Source organism: Astatotilapia calliptera, chromosome 19 (genome assembly GCF_900246225.1).
Source record: "Astatotilapia calliptera chromosome 19, fAstCal1.2, whole genome shotgun sequence".
NCBI lineage: Eukaryota > Metazoa > Chordata > Actinopteri > Cichliformes > Cichlidae > Astatotilapia > Astatotilapia calliptera.
In genome coordinates this window covers 4,177,982-4,200,843 of record NC_039320.1, presented here as the reverse complement: position 1 = coordinate 4,200,843, position 22,862 = coordinate 4,177,982, and the positions used below count along the sequence as shown (strand labels likewise).

General features: G+C 42.3%; 1 protein-coding gene across 6 annotated transcripts in view; it reads left to right on the top strand.

Moving 5' to 3' along the window:
• The window catches only part of rab11fip5a (RAB11 family interacting protein 5a (class I)), a 30,806-nt gene extending 8,376 nt beyond the window's left edge, over positions 1 to 22,430 (top strand). The window contains exons 1-6 of one of the 6 annotated variants that reach the window (XM_026152041.1): positions 7,461 to 7,664; positions 7,933 to 8,444; positions 8,907 to 9,492; positions 14,159 to 16,594; positions 17,985 to 18,129; positions 19,489 to 22,430. In XM_026152041.1, coding sequence (XP_026007826.1) covers positions 8,030 to 8,444; positions 8,907 to 9,492; positions 14,159 to 16,594; positions 17,985 to 18,129; positions 19,489 to 19,746 — 3,840 coding nt within the window. In that variant the 5' untranslated portion in view covers positions 7,461 to 7,664; positions 7,933 to 8,029 and the 3' untranslated portion in view covers positions 19,747 to 22,430. Of the gene's footprint in view, positions 1 to 7,460; positions 7,665 to 7,932; positions 8,445 to 8,906; positions 9,493 to 14,158; positions 16,595 to 17,984; positions 18,130 to 19,488 lie in introns of those variants that run through there. The other 5 variants (XM_026152043.1, XM_026152042.1, XM_026152040.1 and 2 more) reach the window with 5 other exon arrangements.
• Positions 22,431 to 22,862: the final 432 nt, after the last annotated feature.

Sequence of the window (22,862 nt, the reverse complement as noted above, 5' to 3'; positions counted from 1 at the left end):
CTTGCATCCTTTTTTATGCACTTGGATATGATATGGAGGTGATGGTCTGCTATCATTGTTGAAGACCACTGACTGCTGTATTTTTTTCACTATATCCTTTGTTTTGGCTGTAATTGTTCATCATTTTATGAATTTTCTGCTGAATCATTTCATCATTTTGGATAAAAAGTTGACCCTTTTCTTACCTTCCCCCCCCCCCCCCCCCCCCCCCAACAGAAAATCCCTGCCAGCACTAGAGCCGAACATTGATTCCTAACAGAGTATTGTTAAAAAGAAAACCTTGTGTTTTTTGGGTTTTTTTTGGATTACGCTGTAATATAGCAGTTTGTAGTGTGTTGGAAATTTTGGTAAAGGTTTTTGTTTCAAAAATACTCTCATCTACTGAAGTCCTTGTGCGTTAGCATGAGCACAGCCCTCTAGAGCTGCTAGAAAAGCTGTTAGCTTCATTTCTAAATGTGACAGACTGTTCGAGAAGTGACAAAGTTTCTTCACTTGCTTGTGTTTTCTAAAGTTGTAGTGCAAGATGCACTCTGCACTCGTGTCCCTGGAGTGTACTCCCTGAAACTGAAACCCGTCTGATGCTTCTGCTAGATAAACGCAAAAAAAAGAGAAGAAGAGAGCGATACGACCTTAAATGCCAACATATTTGTTAAATCATGTGCTGCTAAGTTCCACAGCTCACACGCCCTTGGCAATGGTTTCATTTCACTCTTGTGTCTGGCCCCGATACCACAGAGGCTCACAGAGGCCGACTACACACTGGATGAAACGAGTTGATAGCCTACTTGTGTTGTAATTTCAGCTCTCGTCTGCTCCGAAGGGTGGTTTCTAGGGATTGACATATAGCCTGTAAGTTGAAGTCTGCAATAAGACAGCAGCTTCAGAGTGGGAACATCTTCCTGTCTGCTCTGTGGTAGATCAGGGAGATTGAGGAGATGGTGGTGTGTTGCTGGGATGGGGTGGAGTGTTGTGATTTCCTGTTTTCCCAAGATGGGGAAGCAGATGTGTAGTTATGCTCTGCAGCTCTGGAATGGCATTTTTCCCTCTCTTATGACAATTAAAAGCCTGTTTAGACTTCCACAAGTTCCCAAAAACAAGAAGAACATTTTCCATCTTTATTGTGTTTTCACTTAGTGCTTATAACGAAAACCGTGTTTGCACGATGGCCTTAGTGAACTATACAGTTTCTGTGTGGGATGATGCTTTTGGGAAACTGGCTCCTCTTCGGTAGCAGGCTGTGCTCTGCCTGAGTATGTGGGCTACAAAATGTAGGTTGCTGCTTTTGTCTCTCTTGCAGTTTCTGTATTTGGGCCTCTTGTGTGTTTTACTTGTTGTTCACATTTATTATTGTCAAGCTTAGTCATGCATCAGGCAAGAACAGGTGCACGTACAACGGAACTGTACGTGGCCTTTTAAGTATTTTGCAACTTCTTTATTTTTATATGACCAGTTAGAAATGTTATTTTGAGAAGACAAAGGCACAAAATGTTACCGTGTGCAGGTTTAGAGAAAGATGTACATATTTTTAATGAATTACAATCCCTGTAATGTTAGTGATGGTGGCTGTAGTACTAAGTATCCCTGAGGAAACCTTGCATAGCTTCCCTGGCCCTGTGTTTGGAATGTGAACCCCACCTCGGCTGACGTGCCAGGAGGAGGACCGATACTATTGTTGACACGTCGATGTGAAATTCGAAACCACACCTAACAGGCGTTTGAGACATATTATTAGTGACAGGAGAATGAGCCCACACAAAAAAATCTGTTTTGGCTCCAAACATTAAAAAGAAAATAGACAAGTTCAGAGCTGAGGAATTGACTTTGTTGACATGTTGCTCAATAATCCCTTAAAAGGATTTGTCTTAATGAAACGCGCCAATATAAATACCTTATCTGGATTAGACTAAATCAGCCTCAAACTCATCATTCAGCAAACGTAGAAACATAAGACCCAGGCTTATAGGCTGTATGTATTTGCTTCATTGGAGTGCTGCTCCCGCCTACGCCTTTTTCATGTGTGTGAATGATATCTGGTTCGTTAATGAAAACAACGTGCTCAAGTGGCAGATTTCCATTGTTGCCTCATTTCTGTGAGGTATAGTTCTCTTGTTCTTGGGCCGTAAAAAGCATTCCTCTCTCCTTATACGCCGAGCTCCACCTGCTCATTAGTCGCGCCTCTTGGAGTTTGACTTTTAGAGTTGCTTTACTAATTGTTTTCAGTGACATTCTTCTTGGGTGTTACCATGTTTTCAGGGCTGAACTTGAGGTCAGAGGCAGGACGATGATGATTACATAACAGGCTGTGCAGTGAATTATATGACTTGTGTTATTTCTTCTCTGCAGCCTACTATTACGCCAGTGTTGTTGCCAGAAACGACTTTCCTGTCTCTGTTCCTCTGTAATCAAACAGAAGATTGGTTGAAGAGTAGGGATGGGTATTGATAAGATTTTCACGATTCCGATTCCATTTTCGATTCTGTTTAACAATTAGATTCTTTATCGATTCTCTTATCGATTCTTTTTAAAAAAGGAGAACACTAAGGTCGAATAGCTTAGAACTGTTTTATATCTTCTCTTTGAACAAGATAGAAATTTAGGAGTAACATGGCCTTACAAACCCAACAGTGAGATCTTAAGAGATCCACAGCCTACGGCTCTTCAATGGGGTGTCACAGGATCCCCAGGAAAAGAAATTGTAAATGTAAAATAATAAAATAAATATTCTTCTGTAGCAATAACAAAAGTATAACAGAAATTCTTCTGTAGCAATTACACAAGAATATCCAGTAATGTCCCTGCCTACAATTAAACACATTCACTTACTGAAAATCGGGGCATCTGCTGTGGCAAATGGGCGCAAGCCTTTTACCACAAACTGAGTCACTGCTCGGTGAGATTCGTCTATCCTGGCCTGAAAGGAGACGCTACCGGTAGACTGCAGCGAGAACTGCCAGCATCTGAGCCAGACTCTGTCTCTCTCTCTCATCATGGTCACCTAAATGCACAGCAATGGCAGGTTTTGTAATAAGGCAGATCGCGCTAACATAATATGCACTGTTAGTTGATTATTTACCTGCCGCATTAACGGGAGAGAACGTGCAAATGTTACCGCTGCTGCTGGGTTGAGATTCACGAGTCCGGAGCGGAATTAAAATCACGACATTCATTTAAGGTCATCGTGTGTTTTGTGAGCAAATGCTTTTGGATATTCGTAGTGTTTCCTCCCTTAAATGAAATATCTACTTTGCAAGTATTGCAAGTTGCCCTGTTGTCATCCGTTCTCGTAAAGTATAATCAAACTTTTGAGCGTTTGAGCCGCTTATGCGCCGTGTTTCCTGCCAGGTAAATGATGCTCTGCAACGTGGTGACGTCATTCGGGGCGACTGGAATCGATAAGGGAATCGTTTGCAAAAATGGCAAACAACTCCAAGGAATTGAAACAGTGGGAACCGGTTCTCAACAAGAACCGGTTTTTGATACCCATCCCTATTGAAGAGAAGAGAGTTTGGTATTCTGATTAGATTTAGATGATTTCATGTTGGGTTCATGAGTCTGTCAGTCCTACTCCATAGTCTTTTTTTTCTCCATTATATTGTGTCTTCAATATAATGTTACATTTTGACCAGGTGCTGTAGTCAAAATGTAGGCATTTAAAACACTTATTTATGCTTTAATTACTAGCTCTAAATCTTAAATATCTTTTTTTAATGTCAGTTTTTCAACATTTTGGTCTAAAACTAAATCCTCTCCAGTCTTGCTTCTTGGACTGATGGAGCTTGGTAAGCTGGCAAATGCTAATTTGTCTCATAAGTATGTGTTTATCTCATAGGTTAAGCATTTTTTGCCTATTGGCGTTAAGCGAAGATAACAACCCTGACTGTTGAATGTGTTATTAATGTCTTGTAGTGCTGTGCACGTTGTTCTCTAAATAGAAACAAGCCCCCCACAAAGTTTTCATTCTTGGCCTCTGCAGCTTTTTTATTAGCAGCATACATGTGCAGCATATATTTACACTCTTGGGTCATCTAAGATTTCAGCAGCAAGTAATCTAAACCAATCTGCAATCAGAATCAGAATACTTCATTAATCCCTAGGAAAATGACAACAAGGTGATTCAAAGTGCTTTACAGAGACATTAAAGAACAAAAACAAATAAAAAGCATGATTTAAAATTGATTAAAAAAAAACAGTAGATAAAATCAGTAGTTAAAATGTATGTTTTGAAATTTAAGCTTAACAGTGTGGATTTGGTGTTTTGTTCAAATGCAGGTAGAAGAGTCTTCAACCTGGATTTAAATAAACTGAGTGCTTCAGCTGATCTGAGGCTTTCTGGGAGTTTGTTCCAGATATAAGGAGCATAAAAGCTGAATGCAGCTTCTCCGTGTCTGGTTCTGACTCTGGGAACTGATAAAAAACCGGATCCAGATGACCTGAGGGATCTGGAAGGTTCATACTGGGTCAGGAGGTCACTGACGAGAATAATCCATGCTATTTTAACATTATAGCTTATACTTTAGAATGTAATTCAATTGATACTTAAACTGTACATTTATATCTACAGGGAGTGCAGAATTATTAGGCAAGTTGTATTTTTGAGGAATAATTTTATTATTGAACAACAACCATGTTCTCAATGAACCCAAAAAACTCATTAATATCAAAGCTGAATGTTTTTGGAAGTAGTTTTTAGTTTGTTTTTAGTTTTAGCTATTTTAGGGGGATATCTGTGTGTGCAGGTGACTATTACTGTGCATAATTATTAGGCAACTTAACAAAAAACAAATATATACCCATTTCAATTATTTATTTTTACCAGTGAAACCAATATAACATCTCCACATTCACAAATATACATTTCTGACATTCAAAAACAAAACAAAAACAAATCAGCGACCAATATAGCCACCTTTCTTTGCAAGGACACTCAAAAGCCTGCCATCCATGGATTCTGTCAGTGTTTTGATCTGTTCACCATCAACATTGCGTGCAGCAGCAACCACAGCCTCCCAGACACTGTTCAGAGAGGTGTACTGTTTTCCCTCCTTGTAAATCTCACATTTGATGATGGACCACAGGTTCTCAATGGGGTTCAGATCAGGTGAACAAGGTGGCCATGTCATTAGTTTTTCTTCTTTTATACCCTTTCTTGCCAGCCACGCTGTGGAGTACTTGGACGCATGTGATGGAGCATTGTCCTGCATGAAAATCATGTTTTTCTTGAAGGATGCAGACTTCTTCCTGTACCACTGCTTGAAGAAGGTGTCTTCCAGAAACTGGCAGTAGGACTGGGAGTTGAGCTTGACTCCATCCTCAACCCGAAAAGGCCCCACAAGCTCATCTTTGATGATACCAGCCCAAACCAGTACTCCACCTCCACCTTGCTGGCGTCTGAGTCGGACTGGAGCTCTCTGCCCTTTACCAATCCAGCCACGGGCCCATCCATCTGGCCCATCAAGACTCACTCTCATTTCATCAGTCCATAAAACCTTAGAAAAACCAGTCTTGAGATATTTCTTGGCCCAGTCTTGACGTTTCAGCTTGTGTGTCTTGTTCAGTGGTGGTCGTCTTTCAGCCTTTCTTACCTTGGCCATGTCTCTGAGTATTGCACACCTTGTGCTTTTGGGCACTCCAGTGATGTTGCAGCTCTGAAATATGGCCAAACTGGTGGCAAGTGGCATCTTGGCAGCTGCACGCTTGACTTTTCTCAGTTCATGGGCAGTTATTTTGCGCCTTGGTTTTTCCACACGCTTCTTGCGACCCTGTTGACTATTTTGAATGAAACGCTCGATTGTTCGATGATCACGCTTCAGAAGCTTTGCAATTTTGAGACTGCTGCATCCCCCTGCAAGATATCTCACTATTTTTGACTTTTCTGAGCCTGTCAAGTCCTTCTTTTGACCCATTTTGCCAAAGGAAAGGAAGTTGTCTAATAATTATGCACACCTGATATAGGGTGTTGATGTCATTAGACCACACCCCTTCTCATTACAGAGTTGCACATCACCTAATATGCTTAATTGGTAGTAGGCTTTCGAGCCTATACAGCTTGGAGTAAGACAACATGCATGAAGAGGATGATGTGGACAAAATACTCATTTGCCTAATAATTCTGCACTCCCTGTACATGATGTTAGCATGACAACATGCTAAACCTGTGCCACAATGTTGCAACAATGCAGCAACACCCGTGTTAATTTTCAACTTCAGTGTTTCTGCAGAGTCACAGTGGAGGTTTAGAGAAAAAAGGAAGGGATCCCGTGGGGGAGAAATAAAAAGCTTTCTGGTTTCTAAGAAGGCGAATGTGTGAGGTTCCTTTCTCATACACGAGTGGGGTAGTCCCCGTTTTCTTTCATGTTGGAGCTTTCATGTTTTGCCTTTGATTCTTAAACCTCTGTTCTTGTAACTTTCCTCAGTTGCACGTTTGAGTTTCCAGTGCACGACATTTAGATTTTCTTGTTTACTCAACAGAACATTTGTAGTTGATCATGAAGCAATTTCGACAACCTTATTAACATCCTGTTTTGTCATTTGTGCAATAAGAAGTTTCACAACCACTTAATGCAATCAGAAAATTACATGTAAGCACACTTGATTTAGTTAATGACCGTTATTTAACGTCTCAGATAAACTGTATTGAAGAATTCATTGCAGGAAATATTTCGTTTAAAAAGGCTCAAATTTATATACTATATCACAACACCAGCTTAAGTTGTCTGAATATTTCAAAAGATATAAAAATAGTTGTTTACTTGACAAAGAAAGTATTTTTGTCTCTCCAAATGTACCTTGAATATAGTGTGGATACCCTGCTTTATATCTATGGATGTCTGTACTCTTTCTCAGAACAATGGTGAATGTTCACTTTGGTTACGTATTTGCCCCTCAGCTTCGTAATGCACATATGAATAAAGAGACGATGCGGTGGAGGTGTGAGGTTTATAATAATGTGGCCACCCAGTAGCACAGGAAGTGAAAAATCTATAAGCAGATACCCGTTTGAGGCCTGTTTGTTTGTCTTCCTGACAGAGCTGACAACTTCCCGTTGGCAGCATATTTATGCTAACTGGGGAATTTTTCTCACTCATTTAATTTTTTTTAAACCAGTCACTACAGATCAGATGAGACTTTCCTATGAGTCACAGTGCAGTGAACTTGGTGGCACCGTTCCACACACTTTTAAGGCCTTCATATTCATGTGGGGTGCTGAGTGTTACATCAGAAGTGAGCATTGTTTTACTTCATTGTTCTTGCTCACCGGCCCTGACAACAAAAACAAGGGGCCTCCCGCAGGGTATTGTGGTATGTCAGGACGCACAGCTGTTTGGTATTAGTAGGTCGCAGACACTCGCACACCCTGTTACCCTGTGCGAGGACAGATTAGCCCCATTCATGATTACAATACAGTCATTCACACTGCTTCATGGCTGCACGCAGCGGCGAACTAATTGTTAATGTGATTCGTCACAAAAGCACTTTGAGTTGTTGTTACTATAGTAAGAAGAGTAATCAACACCAGAACATTTCAGCTCTGTGTTTGGATTTTTATTGACAGCGGAAAAAGATGCACCTGTGCATTTTTCAATATGATGCATAATATATTTTCTCAGGAGGTTGTTCTGGATTTGGTCAGCTGTCAGATCCGTGACGAGCACCTGGAACCACAGGTGCACAAAATAGTTCCTCGCACTCTGCAGCTCTTTTCCGGGCACGCACAGAAGCCCGGTTTAAGTATCAAATAACATGAAGCTATAAAAAATAAGCCTTTGCTGATAGTCAGAACACACATACTTTAAGATGATATGAACTAGTGAAAAGCAGCACATTTGAATATGCTATAATACAGCTTCTTTTCACTTCTTTTCACACGCCTTTTCACTGGAGAGTGATAGTGTTTGTGTGTTAATCATGCAAATGGATTCTTTTCTGTTGCAGGTGGTACAGGCTCAACTCGAAGACTGGGAAGAAGGAGAAGGAACGGGGAGACATTCAAGTCACCATCCAGTTCACCCGCGACAACCTGACAGCTAGCATGTACGACCTTGTCATCAAAGATAAAAGCGCCTCCACCTTCGGCAAGCTGAAGGAGCGCATGAAAGGCAAGAGGAGATCCAGCGACGAGGACTCCTCTTCGGCCGTCCTGCCGAGTGGGTATGGCTCTTTGTACCGCATGCGCCAAAGACTTCCTAGCGACGGAGGCGGAGAGGAGGATTATGAGGACGACGAAGGGGGCGAGGTCCGGAGGAGCAAGATGAGAACTTTCTTTTTGAGGGGAAAGTTGCGAAAATCGTCCGACACTCGGTCCAGCACGTCCCTGGGCTCGGAGAGCAGCGAGTCATCGTCACGGGGTGGGAGCCTCAGTCCCACGGCCGGTATCAGCGTGGTGGTGTCCGATCTCTCTAACTCGCCCAGTAACAGCAGCAACCTGACAGCAGATAACAGCCCAGGTGAGCTTGTTGTCACTTTAGTATCAAAGTGAAATATTCTTCTTGTATGATAATGTCTAGAACATGGATTTGTTAGCTGTTGTGTTTCAACCAAAGGAACAGAAATATTTGTTAGCAAGAGTTTTCGAGGTTATTCTGTAAATGTCACAGACTTTAAGTTAAAGTTATACATGTGGAAGTTCTATTTCTTGATAGTTGTGCTCCCTGAAATCTCATCTACACTGAGAGCAGGGTTTAAAAAGCTGCACTACGAAGCACAGTTTCTAGAAAAGATTCTGCAATCGTGGGTAAATTTTCATTGACACCTTTGTCTGCCAGAAACACTGATCAGCTCTGTTTTGAAAGACATTGTCAGGAAAATGTCAAGAAGGCTTTACCAGCTGAAGTTTAATCGAGTAAAGTCATATGTTTTCCTCTGTTCTCAATTTTCTTCCATTCCCTCCTCCTCACCACGATTTGCAGAGCACACAGCAAACACGTCGCCCAAGTCTTCGTCTCTCAAATGCGAGTTTGGTGATGAGGCCGGTGAGATCACCATTGCAGTGCCTCAGCCCACTGTTTGCATCAACGGAAGCCATTCTTACAACGTGCAGCCCCAGGCCCCAGGCTCAGGAAAACCTGCAGGTTCTTTAGGCCTGGGACTGTTGCAGAAGTCTATGCCTCTCTCCGTGTCTCTACAGAACCTCAGTCAGCAGGCCTCCATAGATCTCCCTAAAGGTGGTGTGGGAGATGGGCGCCGCTGGTCCTTTGACAAGCCCGGCGAGGAGGAAAAAGCAGCCATAGCTGCGGCTCTGGAGAAAAGCGGCCCGATGCTGGGTGAAAACGAGGAGCGCCTGGGACAGGCTGCTCCGACAGAAGCCACGTCATGGTCCTTTGCTTCCACAGTGGAGGCGGGGGACCTCCAGGGGAAAAAGCAGAGGAGGAACTTTTTCTCTCATGCGGGGAAGGGACAGAGTCAGCCCAAGGATGAGTGCGAGCGGGCCCATGCTGCAAATGACGAGAAACAAAGGGGATGGTTTGGATCAAAGGACTCGCAGAGCAAACCCAGGTGAGATACACACTGATCACAGAGAAGACGTCCGACCAGTTTAAACCTTTGGTGCAAATATTATTTGAATGAAGGTCAAAAGCAACCAAAAACAAAGTGCCTGCTGAGAGTTTGTACCTGCACATTTAGACTTCCAGTATCATTACTCACAAAGTGAGGTGCGTAATTGCATGTGACCCGTATACGTTTTATCTTACTTTAGCAATCATAAGGGCATCAAAGAATGTTTTTGATGTGTAAGATGATATTTTGGCAGCAGAGCAGAATGCAAATGCGTGTTCGAGTAACAGAAAGTGTTATAGCGGTGTTACCCTAGTATTACTAGATAAAATCTTTAAATGTGCATTTTATTTCAAGATCAATGATCTTGAAATGAATTTCTAAATGAATCTCTGCACAAAATTTTCTCTAGCCTCTCTAGTGCAGGTTGCCAGATACAGCCAGTGAGTACAGGCCACTGCCACCAGACATGGCAACCAAGCTACGACAGAGGCTAGCAGTGACAGGTTTTGACAAACAGTTTTGAGTAGCAGTGAAACAGACTTCCTTCCTGGCTCTAAATTAGCACTCAATTTCCTGTGGAGCACCTCATTTGGCGTGACATTGCACGATATCTGTTGTCTACCACTATTTGCTTAAACCGATGACGCTCACAGTGCAGCAAAAGCGTAACTTAAACCCATTCTCAGGAGGGTTAAATGACGGCGTAGATGTTTACTTCCTGTGCACCAGCATCACAGCTAGAAATTGCTTCCAGCTTTGCACATATCCCTCCTGGTTTCAGTCTCTGGTTACAGCAGGTATCTGCAGTGCAGATGGAGGAGGAGAGCTGCTCTTGTGAAATTAGCTCTGTCAACTTTCAACCTTGTGCACGCTGTAATATGCTTCAGTAATAATGTTCATTTCATTGGAAAGATGATGATGTGAGCTGGGAAAAAGAAATCATTCTTCTATTACAGGTTGTGTGTGTGTGTTTATGGGCAGGGAGAAAGTGGGGGAAGAAAACCTCGTCTTATTTTATATCCACTTCTAACACAAGTGGGGCAAAAAAGTATTTAGTCAGCCACCGATTGTGCAAGTTCCCCCACTTAAAATGATGACAGAGGTCAGTAATTTGCACCAGAGGTACACTTCAACTGTGAGAGACAGAATGTGAAAAAAAAAAAATCCATGAATCCACATGGTAGGATTTGTAAAGAATTTATTCGTAAATCAGGGTGGAAAATAAGTATTTGGTCAATAACAAAAATACAACTCAATACTTTGTAACATAACCTTTGTTGGCAATAACAGAGGTCAAACGTTTACTATAGGTCTTTACCAGGTTTGCACACACAGTAGCTGGTATTTTGGCCCATTCCTCCATGCAGATCTTCTCGAGAGCAGTGATGTTTTGGGGCTGTCGCCGAGCAACACGGACTTTCAACTCCCGCCACAGATTTTCTATGGGGTTGAGGTCTGGAGACTGGCTAGGCCACTCCAGGACTTTCAAATGCTTCTTATGGAGCCACTCCTTTGTTGGCCGGGCGGTGTGTTTTGGATCATTGTCATGTTGGAAGACCCAGCCTCGTTTCATCTTCAAAGTTCTCACTGATGGAAGGAGGTTTTGGCTCAAAATCTCACGATACATGGCCCCATTCATTCTGTCCTTAACACGGATCAGTCGTCCTGTCCCCTTGGCAGAAAAACAGCCCCATAGCATGATGTTTCCACCCCCATGCTTCACAGTAGGTATGGTGTTCTTGGGATGCAACTCAGTATTCTTCTTCCTCCAAACACGACGAGTTGAGTTTATACCAAAAAGTTCTACTTTGGTTTCATCTGACCACATGACATTCTCCCAATCCTCTGCTGTATCATCCATGTGCTCTCTGGCAAACTTCAGACGGGCCTGGACATGCACTGGCTTCAGCAGCGGAACACGTCTGGCACTGCGGGATTTGATTCCCTGCCGTTGTAGTGTGTTACTGATGGTGACCTTTGTTACTTTGGTCCCAGCTCTCTGCAGGTCATTCACCAGGTCCCCCCGTGTGGTTCTGGGATCTTTGCTCAACGTTCTCATGATCATTTTGACCCCACGGGATGAGATCCTGCGTGGAGCCCCAGATCGAGGGAGATTATCAGTGGTCTTGTATGTCTTCCATTTTCTGATGATTGCTCCCACAGTTGATTTTTTCACACCAAGCTGCTTGCCTATTGTAGATTCACTCTTCCCAGTCTGGTGCACGTCTACAATACTTTTCCTGGTGTCCTTCGAAAGCTCTTTGGTCTTGGCCATGGCGGAGTTTGGAGTCTGACTGTTTGAGGCTGTGGACAGGTGTCTTTTATACAGATGATGAGTTCAAACAGGTGCCATTCATACAGGTAACGAGTGGGGGACAGAAAAGCTTCTTACAGAAGACGTTACAGGTCTGTGAGAGCCAGAGATTTTCCTTGTTTGAGGTGACCAAATACTTATTTTCCACCCTAATTTACAAATAAATTATTTACAAATCCTACCATGTGGATTCATGGATTTTTTTTTTCACATTCTGTCTCTCACAGTTGAAGTGTACCTCTGGTGCAAATTACTGACCTCTGTCATCATTTTAAGTGGGGGAACTTGCACAATCGGTGGCTGACTAAATACTTTTTTGCCCCACTGTATTTAAGTGGGTAATTTATTTTGGGGGTGTCACAGGCCTTACTGCACTTTCTGCACTGCTGTCGGTGGTAAATAGTAGTAAATACATTATTAATCTTTCATTCAGGTCTCCCAAAACTCATGATTTAAATTTTTTAAATCAATTTACTTAACCAAGGTGGGGGGGAAAAAAATAAGTCGATGTCGTAATATTTTCATACACAGAGTGTAAACAAAATATTGGCCAGATAAGCACCTGCTCGTAGAAGTAAGGGGTCAGCTATTCTGGACCATAGTACACACAGGGCCTTTCTGCTGCCTCTGTAACTATACATTTTCTCAGCCTACGCACCCACATGCTTTCAGATACTGGAGTTGAGAAAGGTGCCAAGTTGGTGCAGTTAGCGCTAAGCAATGACTACGCCTAGCTGCGTCAACGTTTCTCGCAAATTATTACATGAAGGGCCAATGAAAACAGAGAAGAGACGGCCATTAATGTTTTAGATGCAAAGTGTTTTGGATGGAAGACGTGAAGACACGTGCATGCATATGACTGATGTCAACAATTAAAAAGTAATATCTGTTTTTTAATTCAGCTTTTTCAATTAAAGTCTTCAATGAAGTGTACCTGGAACTGAAGGTCTTACTTACCGTATTTTTCGGACCATAAGGCACACCGGATTATAAGGCGCATTAAACGCCTTATAATTTTTGCTATGTAACTTTGCACTGTCCACTGCTGTAACAAAACTAATTTCCCACGTGTGGGACTAATAAAGGTTATCTTATCTTACATTAATGACTAACCTCGTATTGTGGATAGATTATCTCAGTCGTTCTCCTGACTGAAGTTTGGTCCGTTTACACCGTCTTTCCATGCGATTGCATTTGTCAAAAACACACTAACTTTTATCGAGTGGAAAAAGGTTAGCATTTATCCTCCAGTGTTTATGTTATGCTAAAATAGCTGTGTCGCTAGCGATCACGTAGCACAGCATTATATACCAGCTAGCCCAACTTCAGTAACCCTACAAACGTCACTGCTGTTTAGTTTTCTATCTTTATTTATGTTGCAAGTGATAGCAGAGCAGAGTGATAGTTTACATTTTTTTCCAGAAATCTCTCAGTCAGAAAATGGTATATCATGTTTAGGTAAGCAAAAGGAGTGAGCTAACTTCCTGCTAACATTCTGCTAACTTCTAACCCTGTTAAATTTAATAAATCCTGTTTTCATGGATGCCAGGATGTTAAACTTAATTGTTACACCTGGTAAAGCAGCAACGCTGATCATTTTATTAAAGATGAAAGAATTTAGGCAGTTTTTAACTCTCGGTGTGCCTCAGTGTTTGTTTGACTATAGAACCTGAAGTAAACGGATCTTTGGACCCAGATTACTCCGCGAGGCTCCCTGACTATGGTAGCCATAATGCTCCGACAATCCATCAAGCTGTGCGGCTTGGTAGCTTACCATACATAAGGCGCACCGGATTATAAGGCACACTGCCGATTTTTAAGAAAATTAAAGGATTTTAAGTGCACCTTATAGTGCGGAAAATACGGTAACAAACGTGCTTTTTTAAAGGTTTTTATAGATTTTTATAGTAGATGATTACAGCAGTTGGACATTCCCAATATGATTCTCTCAATTTCTTAATGCTATCATGCACTGTTAGAGGTTGTGATTACCAACCTCTTTGCAACTCTACTTCTAGAATACTATTTTTAAAGTGAGTCATGGTTTTTTTTTTTTTTTTTCATGTTTTTGTTTTTTGGCATTATGTTTGCTTTGCTGCAGCTTTTTGATGTGTGTTGCTGGCTTCAAATTGTGTGTGCAAACTCTTCCACTTCAGTTTATACACTAATTAGTAGTGGTTTTAAAGGATAAAGGGGACTGCAGCTTCGACTGATTTGATTCATGTGAGCACTCTGTACAAGTATGTTCTTTAAATCGTGATTTGAGACAGAAAAGCCCTCTTCAGCGTGCGGTTATTCTGTGTGAATGATCCAAACTAATCAAGAGGACTGTGTGCCTTCCTTTCACAGCCTGGTGGTCTCACCTAAATTAGAACCCAGCACTGATCCCCACTTACCACCTCTTCCACCTAGTCACCACCCTCTGGGTCCCCTTGTAGAGCATACCTCCATGGTTCCAAACCTGCACCATACTAACCCTTTCTGCCACTCACCGACCTCACCACCCCCTATATCACAATCCAACCCTTTCTTTTCTCTAATCCAGCACAACCCTTTCTATGAAGACATGATAACCACTCAGCAACTTAAACCTACACCGCCTCCTCTGCCCTATCTTTCCAGTTCCCGGCCCCCTATAGCTCAACTCTTTCCACAGCCGAGTAACTCTAACTCTGTCCTCACCCACGGCAACTCAGCTGCCGAAGAATCCATCACTGATGCTGATGCAAGCAGCACAGAGGTCACGAAAGCTGGGATGAGAGGACTTCCTCTAACTCTCGTGGAAGGAAAGAAACCGTTACTCAAGAAGTCATCCAACCCTTTTATGTCTGTTAGCAGTGTGGAACCGGATTCAGAGTGGGACGAATCCTTTGAAGCATTTGCAGCTGGCAGGCTGCAGTCTCCTGAGGATCTCTCCACAGGCTGCAAAACGCAGCAAAAACCACCCAGCGACCATCTGCTGGAACACTGCAATAATAAAGCCGATCGAAACACAAATGTGACTGATGCACTGCATTATCATCAGCTAGCCAGCCAAGTGACCAACACTAACATGCATTACCATAACACTTTCCCACAATTCCTTGAAACAATCCCAGAACACAGAAGTTTTGAGCACAATGATGTAACTTTAAATACTTCCACTAACTCTCTGAAACTGAACACTTGCTCTGAAACTAATCAGGACACCAGCGCTACCAGTGAAATACCCGACACGAACATGAGTCGAGCTCCTTGCCGCACCCCGTCTGTACAACTCAGCAGCAGCTCTCCAGATCCTAGTTCTTCAGGTCTCGGCAGTTCAGCAGAAGAGGATTTTCTGTCATGCGTTTCCTCTTATTCTGATAAAGTCTCTGCATCCTCATTTGAAGACACTGAAAGCAACATCTTTGGGTCAACGGATGTAAAAAATAAAAGGGGCTCAGAATCTGAAGATGACACTACTTACAGGTCAAATGATCTATCTTTAGTTGATGTTGTTCAGCAAACTGTTATTGAGCCTAAGGATAGCGGAAAGGTAGACTTGAGTGGTTCAGCAGGGTCTTTGGCACCACAGCCCACAGTACTTGGGCATCCACATCCATCAATCACAGAGGAGATAGGAACTGATGGTGCAGATGCTGAAACACGTAACAATTCTAATATTGTATACCCTGACTTGTTGCCTGAACTCTCTAAACCACAACTAAAGTCCATCATCTTTTCACAGTCGGACAATGTAGGGCAAGAAAGAAACATAAATGATTTAAAGGTCTCTATAGAGGATTTTTCTAAAGATTTAAATGATGGCTCTAAAGACAATAATATAAAAGTGAGGAATCCTGCAACTCCAGATCAAGAAAGATCCTCCACACTACCATCATTACACATCACAACCTCCTCCCCTGATGTCAAGCAGGCTTCATTGGTTGAACCCTTTGAGAGGGCTCATTTAGCAGGCCAGGATGTTAGCCCCAATTCTCATGTGCCATTTAGCAGCCTTGGTGATTTACTCAACATCAGTCAGATTGCAAACAGTCCTAGCCAAGACTTTGATGACACTCAGTTGCACAGACGGATATCTGATCAGAGCTCCAGCAGCTTTCTCCAAAGTCTGAATGTCAGTATTGACTCACAGGATTACCAAACCTGCGTGTCTCACTCTTCCTCCAAAAGTTCCAGCGTCTCTGAGCCAAATGAGACAATGCAGCTGAAGGATGTTAAAACAACTGCAGATGCTGCGTTGGGCTTAATGGATTCTACAAATGCATCCAAGTTATCTAATGGGGAAATCGGGGAAACTGACAAATCTGAAGCATCTCCCCAAGCTGCTCAGGACAAGACGACGACTCTTGAGCCAACCTTCCCAATAGGAGACTTGCAATCATTCCCTGCAGCACAGCCGGACTCTTTTATGAGCTGTAATCTGAAGAGTGCTGGTGAGGTCTCGGATGCTACGTCCTCGATATGCGCTCCTACACAGAATGTTACACTACACCGCTCCCAGTCTGAGGGCACACTGGCAACTCCCTTCGACGAGCTCCTCCTACCCTCTTTTGGTAGTGATCCTGGCGGGGTACAGGGTTCCACCTCGTCTCAGCCAGGCCCCGACCTTCCCTCTCTGATTTCCTTTGCTCCTTCTCTTGCTCCTGAAAGTATTTGCTCCCCTGTAGCGCTTCCTGCCTTCTCTCCCTTTGCCAACGCTTCAGCGAGGTTACCGCCCAGCTCAACGCAAGCCACAGCACCAATGCCACTGCAACAGGAGGCAGAGCAGCAGCAGCAGCAGGCAGCCAGTCAGCAGAACAGGTGAGGTTGCACATGCTCAGTGCTTGGTGACGAGGTGAAGAGGAAGGACTACTTGCAGAAATTTCTATCCTGTCATCTCTTTGGTCTCCTTCTGGCGCTCTGCTTCCGCCTTCTTTTCTTCTGCGCCAACTGCACATCCTGTCTCATCCCTGTGGTGTGATCTTCCCTTTTTGCTTCACTTTGTTAAAACACACACACAACAACATTGGTGTTAACAAAACTCTTCTGTAGGTGTCTTTCATGTGTCCTGGCTGTGGTAACGGGAGGGGAAAAAAAGCCTCAGGCCAATTAGCAGTTATTATTTTGCCCCATTTCCTACCACACACCTCCAACTCCCTTTCGAATACACACACTCACACGCACAACGCACACAAACACTCACATACCTCCCCTTTCCCCACAGGGCCAGCTAGAGTTCTCACACAGCCATCCTCATTTGCCAAAATCTCAAGCAAAAAACAGGCTTTTTTTTGCAAGACACAAAAGGTGTTGTTTTGTCACTGGTAGCATTTCCTTTCCACCTCCGGGTAATAACATATTTAATACAATTCTACATGATTGATTGCACCAGTGCATGCAATTAAGTCTCTCGGTTTTTAAGGTCTTTTCAATTTTCACCATTACTTCTTTTAATAAGACATCTTACACCTGTCTAACCTCCTCTGGTCTTAATCACTTAAAGCAAGGAGTCCTTAAGCACCTGATGTCACCCTGGAGGTCCACAGGCCAATCTGTTGCGTTTAAATAACAGCTTAACCTGCAATACCTGGAATAAAGAAAGATTTGTTGCTGATTGAGAGCATGAAAGTTCAGCAAGTCGACTCAGATTTCCTATGAATGCAGGTCAACTGTAGAGTTTCAGAAGATCCTTTAAGCTGACTCAAATAGAGGGCTAGTTTTTGGCTGTTTGTTGCCCTGCATGCAAATCAGTGTAACAAAGCAGCAAGACGGTTTTCTTGTCTCTGTTCGTTACAGTAGTAAAATGCACTATTGTCAGCCTATAGCTCCTCACAGCCACCATGTGGCTGATGTGAGTCCTTTTTTTTAAGCTACGGACTGATTGGGTTTCTTGCATTAGTTTATTAAGAAGATGTTTGGGGCTGAAGTGCTAGAATCCAGTATTACACTTATATTGTAGAATCCTGGGTTATTATTAATGTAGCTGCGATCATCATTTCACATGCAGAAATAGTCCTGATGTATATTGTTGAAGCATAGTTGGCTTTTTTTTTAAGTTAAATATATCCAAGAGTTGTGGAACTCCAGTATGGCAACCGGGTTTTTCACCTAACCTCAACTGAAAAAAAACTTCATATAAAATATAAGAGTCAGAGTGCGGTGTTGTATCAAGTGTGGTGGTGTGACTGTGTGTATGTCTTGTCACATCCAGCCCCCACCCAGTGAAGCCCCTGCCCACTGCCATGCAGGCTGAGGAGAAGCGGTCAGTGCTGGCCACAGGCCTGGAGAAGCTAAAGTCCACCATCCACCACGGAAGGAGCAGCCAGCTGACGGAGCAGGAGGGCGAAAGGAAGAAGGTACAGTGTTTGAAAAAAATCGAAAAAAATTGAAATAAACTACTAACATAAAATAAAATGGCTTACGTTATAAGAATTGTACTTTGTAGTCAGCTTTAGCGTCCTCTGAAAGTTATTCCATGAACACAGTGCAAAATAAGAGAACCAGGTCCTACTACCTTAAAAACGCATAACAGCAAAAAACTCAGTGCCCTAATGAGGAGATATTTAAAGTAGTGAAGATCATAGTAGCTTTTTGTAATGTTAAGTAAATAAAGAGATAAAAAGGGGGGTGCTTATCCAGTACGGATTTGTTAATATAGTTATACCAGTGACGTTGTCTAGACCACAAAATACATGGGAATGTGTACTGGACAATGAATTTGATATGAAATACAAATAACTGTGATACACGAAGTCTAGAACAAATAATAGAATCATAATGAAAACCTTTAAAAACATATTATGTCCGAGTGTTTTCCTGAGTGCTAAATTTAAAAAAGGCCCTATTCTGATAATAGAAAAACCAGTGTGTACACAATATGATGTTAAAGAAAAGTCTATCATCCAGCAAGACACATGTGTATTTGTAGGATTACCCTTTTTACACTAAGTCTTCTCCTAGCGTATGAATACCGAGATTATTTGATATCTGGGATATTTCATTAGTCTGTCCATCTGTGTGTTTTTTTTTGTTTTTTTTTTCCACTAATCCAGTTTAAGGTTGGGAGACGGGGGTAGGGGTGGAGTGTCTATGAAAAGGGCTAACAGACAGAAAAAAGGCTTTCATGCTCCCATTCACATTTACAGGCAGCTTAGAATAACCAGGATGTCTTTGGAGTGTGGGAGGAAGCCCTAGCACTCAGAGAAAAACCTCAAGGAGAACCTGAACACGGAAGCGCCCCAACCAATAAGTGGATTCAAACGCAGGACCTTCTTGCTGTGAGGCAGTATAGTCCTAGCCACTGTCGAGATCTGGGAGTGAACAGCATAGGTTTTGTTTCCTTAGTATTAAGAAGCAACTTCAAACCAGGCAATGATGGCTGCAGCAGTTCAAAAGCAGTCTGGATCTCCTAAATGGCCTGACTTAGAGAAGAGCTAACTGAGTAGGGTATTATATCATCTGTATAAAGGTGCAGTTCAGGAACAGGCATGTCCTTCGCAATATTCTTTATAAAAATAGGGGGGGAAAAAGCAGGGCCTGTAGTTGAACCTTGAGAAACTTGTTTTGAAATCTCCAGGAAGCTTGACTTCCTTTCTACAAGGTAGCTATGTAACGCCTGAATCTCATTCTGTAATGAGTGCAATGAAAAGACACAAGGCTGTACCTGTTAAATTAATATTTCTTTCTTGTCCTTTTTTTTTCCTTTTTGTCTTAAGTCACTGACAGAAGGAGCGGGGTCATACTACCACCTGACCCACAGCGAACTGGTCAACCTGCTGGTGCAACGCGAGGCGGAGCTGGAGAGGCAGAAGGCGGAGTATGAACGTCAGAAACTTTTGCTGGCCAAGCGGGAGACGGAGCTGAAGAAACTGAAGCCGCAGGTCAAAGATTTGGAGGACTACATTGACACACTGCTGGTGCGCATCATGGAGCAGAAGCCCACCCTCCTGCAAGTGCGCTCCAAATTCAAGTGACGAATTCAGGCGGGGGGTAGAGGGTTTGCAGTTCACGTTGCATCTGTTCACTCTAACCTCCACAACAGCTCTTTAGTCTTTTCACTGCTATGCTGTCTTTTTTGATACAAATATTTAGGCACTGAGAGATGTCGAGGCGACGTTTTCCAGCTGGCATGCTTTACTGTACTGAAACCCGTCCTCGGTGAAGGGTTTGGTCTGAGTGGTTTTATGAATGTAGCGCGTCCTCAGGTTGTTTTCAGGTTCACAAAGCCAGATGGTGGGTTTAAAAAACCCAGATGCTTCAATTTTGGGATCTTGATTGTAAAACAATTAATTTTCCTTCTCACCTCACCTGTCACTTCTATCACCTTATCACAAAAGAGAGAAAATTGTAGGGTTTCAGTCCACATGACGTTTATCCGACTATATCCTCACTCGAGATGAAACGACACCAACACTTCCTCGTGAGTGTTGCAGCTTTGTAGCTTGAGCAGAGCAACCTGAAGAGACATACTGGTGGTTTTGCATATTTAGTCCATCAGTTGTTGGCCTTTTTTCAGCATGCAGTCAAGTAGTAGATTGATTCCCCTCTTTCAAGGCAGACATTGTTTCAGCTATTTTTGGCATGAAAATCAAAGCCTCTCAAGACACGATCGATCAGGGTGAGCATTTTGTTGTCTTGTTACATGTCATAGTAGCTCAGAAAATGTCGCCATTTTATGGAGTGCAATGAGATGTTGCTAGCTCAATTGCCAGTTCAAAAGCCAAAAATGACTAAAAATCCTGACATTTGAAGGAAAACCACATTGAGTATTTGCAGCAGTATCTCCTGTTGTGTGTTGAGCAGTTCACTGGGCAATCCCCTAACCTAGTTTCTCCTGCATTGTCTGGAGTTCATGTGTAAAACTTGTGAAAGTTTATGTTGGATTTGGCTTTTTTGGGCCCTGTGTATAGAGTCAGAATGAAGCGCCAACAGCAGCCGCTGCAGTACGCAATGGAAACACCGCTAACAAATAACAAAGGCACCATAACATTTCCTCCAACAGAGGGAAAGTTTCAAGTCTCTGCAAGTTGAGACCTGATTGAAATGATCTCAAAAGTCTGGCTATCTGGAAGGAAGGAAGAAATCTTCAAATAGAAATCATGCAAAGTGAACTAAAAAGGCAAATTCATGATAAAAATGTGCAAAACCACTGATATGTTTCTTTTGGTATGGCTTTCTGCAACGTTTGAGTCGTGCCACTATTTCCAGAGTGTGTGTCTGTGCGTGTTTGGTTTTGGATTAAGACTCTACTAATGTTCCCTGATAAGTACCGAGTGCTCTGACTCGTGTTTGAAACTACAAACCAAATGAGCAGATTTCAGCCTTTGTCACGTGGACATTACTGGGAACTGATTGTAGCCTTTGAATGTTCAAAAGTGTTCTTAGCCAGCAAGTGAATGGTGTTTTCTTCTTTTTCTTTCACCCATTTATTTGCTTGTTCCGTCCTCTTTTTTTTTCCTCTTTTCTTCTTTCTGTTCTTTGGGCATGTTATGCTCAGCCACATAAGCTAACTGATTCTAGCATGGGTCACGGTGTTATCAGGTGAAGACAGTATCACTCAGTATCCAGTCAGTATCAGGATCAGCCATCCCAGCTATTTGATCTCATGCTTCTGCCTTCCCACGTGTGCGTTCTCGACACCACGTTAAGAAGATGATGCCTGCGACATGCTGGTACTTGACTTCCCTCCCTCAGTGTCTTGGGTGTCACATATGCTTCTGCTCAAGCACACATATCGCTACAGCTTTCAGGTGTTACAAAGGGATATATACCGCGTTCTACAGCATATATGCCGTATTGAAATGCCAAATGCTGCCTTATTTTTGTTTTTTGGTGTTCATTGAGAATCGAGCACTTCGTTTGAACTTGTCGGGGCCCGAGGCAGGTTTTGAGAAAGAAAAGCCATCTGTTCACTGATATTTTTCTGTTCTCTCAGTTTTTTCTAATGCTTTGTTTTGATATTGTTTAGGTCACTGCTGCACAAAAGTACAATGTATGCATAACAATAGAAAATGAGTAGAAACAGTGATTTCCTGTGAAATGCCAAAAATAAAGTGTGTACATATTTATTTAAAAAGAAGCCTTGAAACTTAATCTATGGAGCAGAGTGATACACCATAAAGTATTCTGATAGGATGCCACTTTTAACAGCATTTGTGGATGTTCTTGCACTACTTAACTGTCAGAATAAAACTGTACCTGTCTGTCTGGTATCGGTATAGTTAGATCTTCTTTACACCGTACTGCACTTTCTAATCGCTCCGTGATTTAAGCACTCGGCCTACTTTTAACGTCACGACAGATAACTAGCCAGTGAGCTCAAAGCATACACGAGCATACACAAGCATCCGGACCTATCCCGTCGTCTCAGTCCTGCTGTGCGATTGCGAAATCGAGTTGCATAGATGACTGTAGAGACTGCACATTACGTGTGACTCGGCACATCCTCTTTCACGTCTTCCATTTTACAGAGGTTTTGTTTTGTTTTTTGGTTTTTTTTGCATTTCAGTTTAAACTGATTGTATTTTTCTCCTCAACTGTGTAGCTGGTGGAATGTGCTTGAGGTAGTATGTAAGATTGGAAAGTTTACAATCCGTGATGCAATTCTGTTTCACAAATTTTGTATATTTAATAAAGAATATTTTGTGTTTCTTGCTCACCGTATGTTTTCTGGTAATTATTTCTTTCCATATTTCCACTGATTGTTTAAAAAAACTCAGAATCTTTCACTCTGGGTTTTTTCTTACAATTTTGCATCCAATTCCAAGCTGCTAAAACAGCAGAGTTCTAGATGTTCCTGACATTCAGGTAGTTCTTTAACTAGTTTGACTCTTTTAGATTAAGCATATTCTTCAAAGTAGTAACTGAATAAAATGTGATATATTAAAACAAGCGATCTTGCTATGTCATGTTGAACGCTGTCTTTTGGGAACCTTTCACCGACAGTGACTGGGCTCATATTATACACGATTTCACCCATTTGTCATGCCTTTATTAGTTCCACCTTCTTAAAACACTGAAAAGATGGAGCTGAAATCTTATTGGAGATTTCACAATACCTCTCGTAGCCTTTACACCAGAACACTGAAGT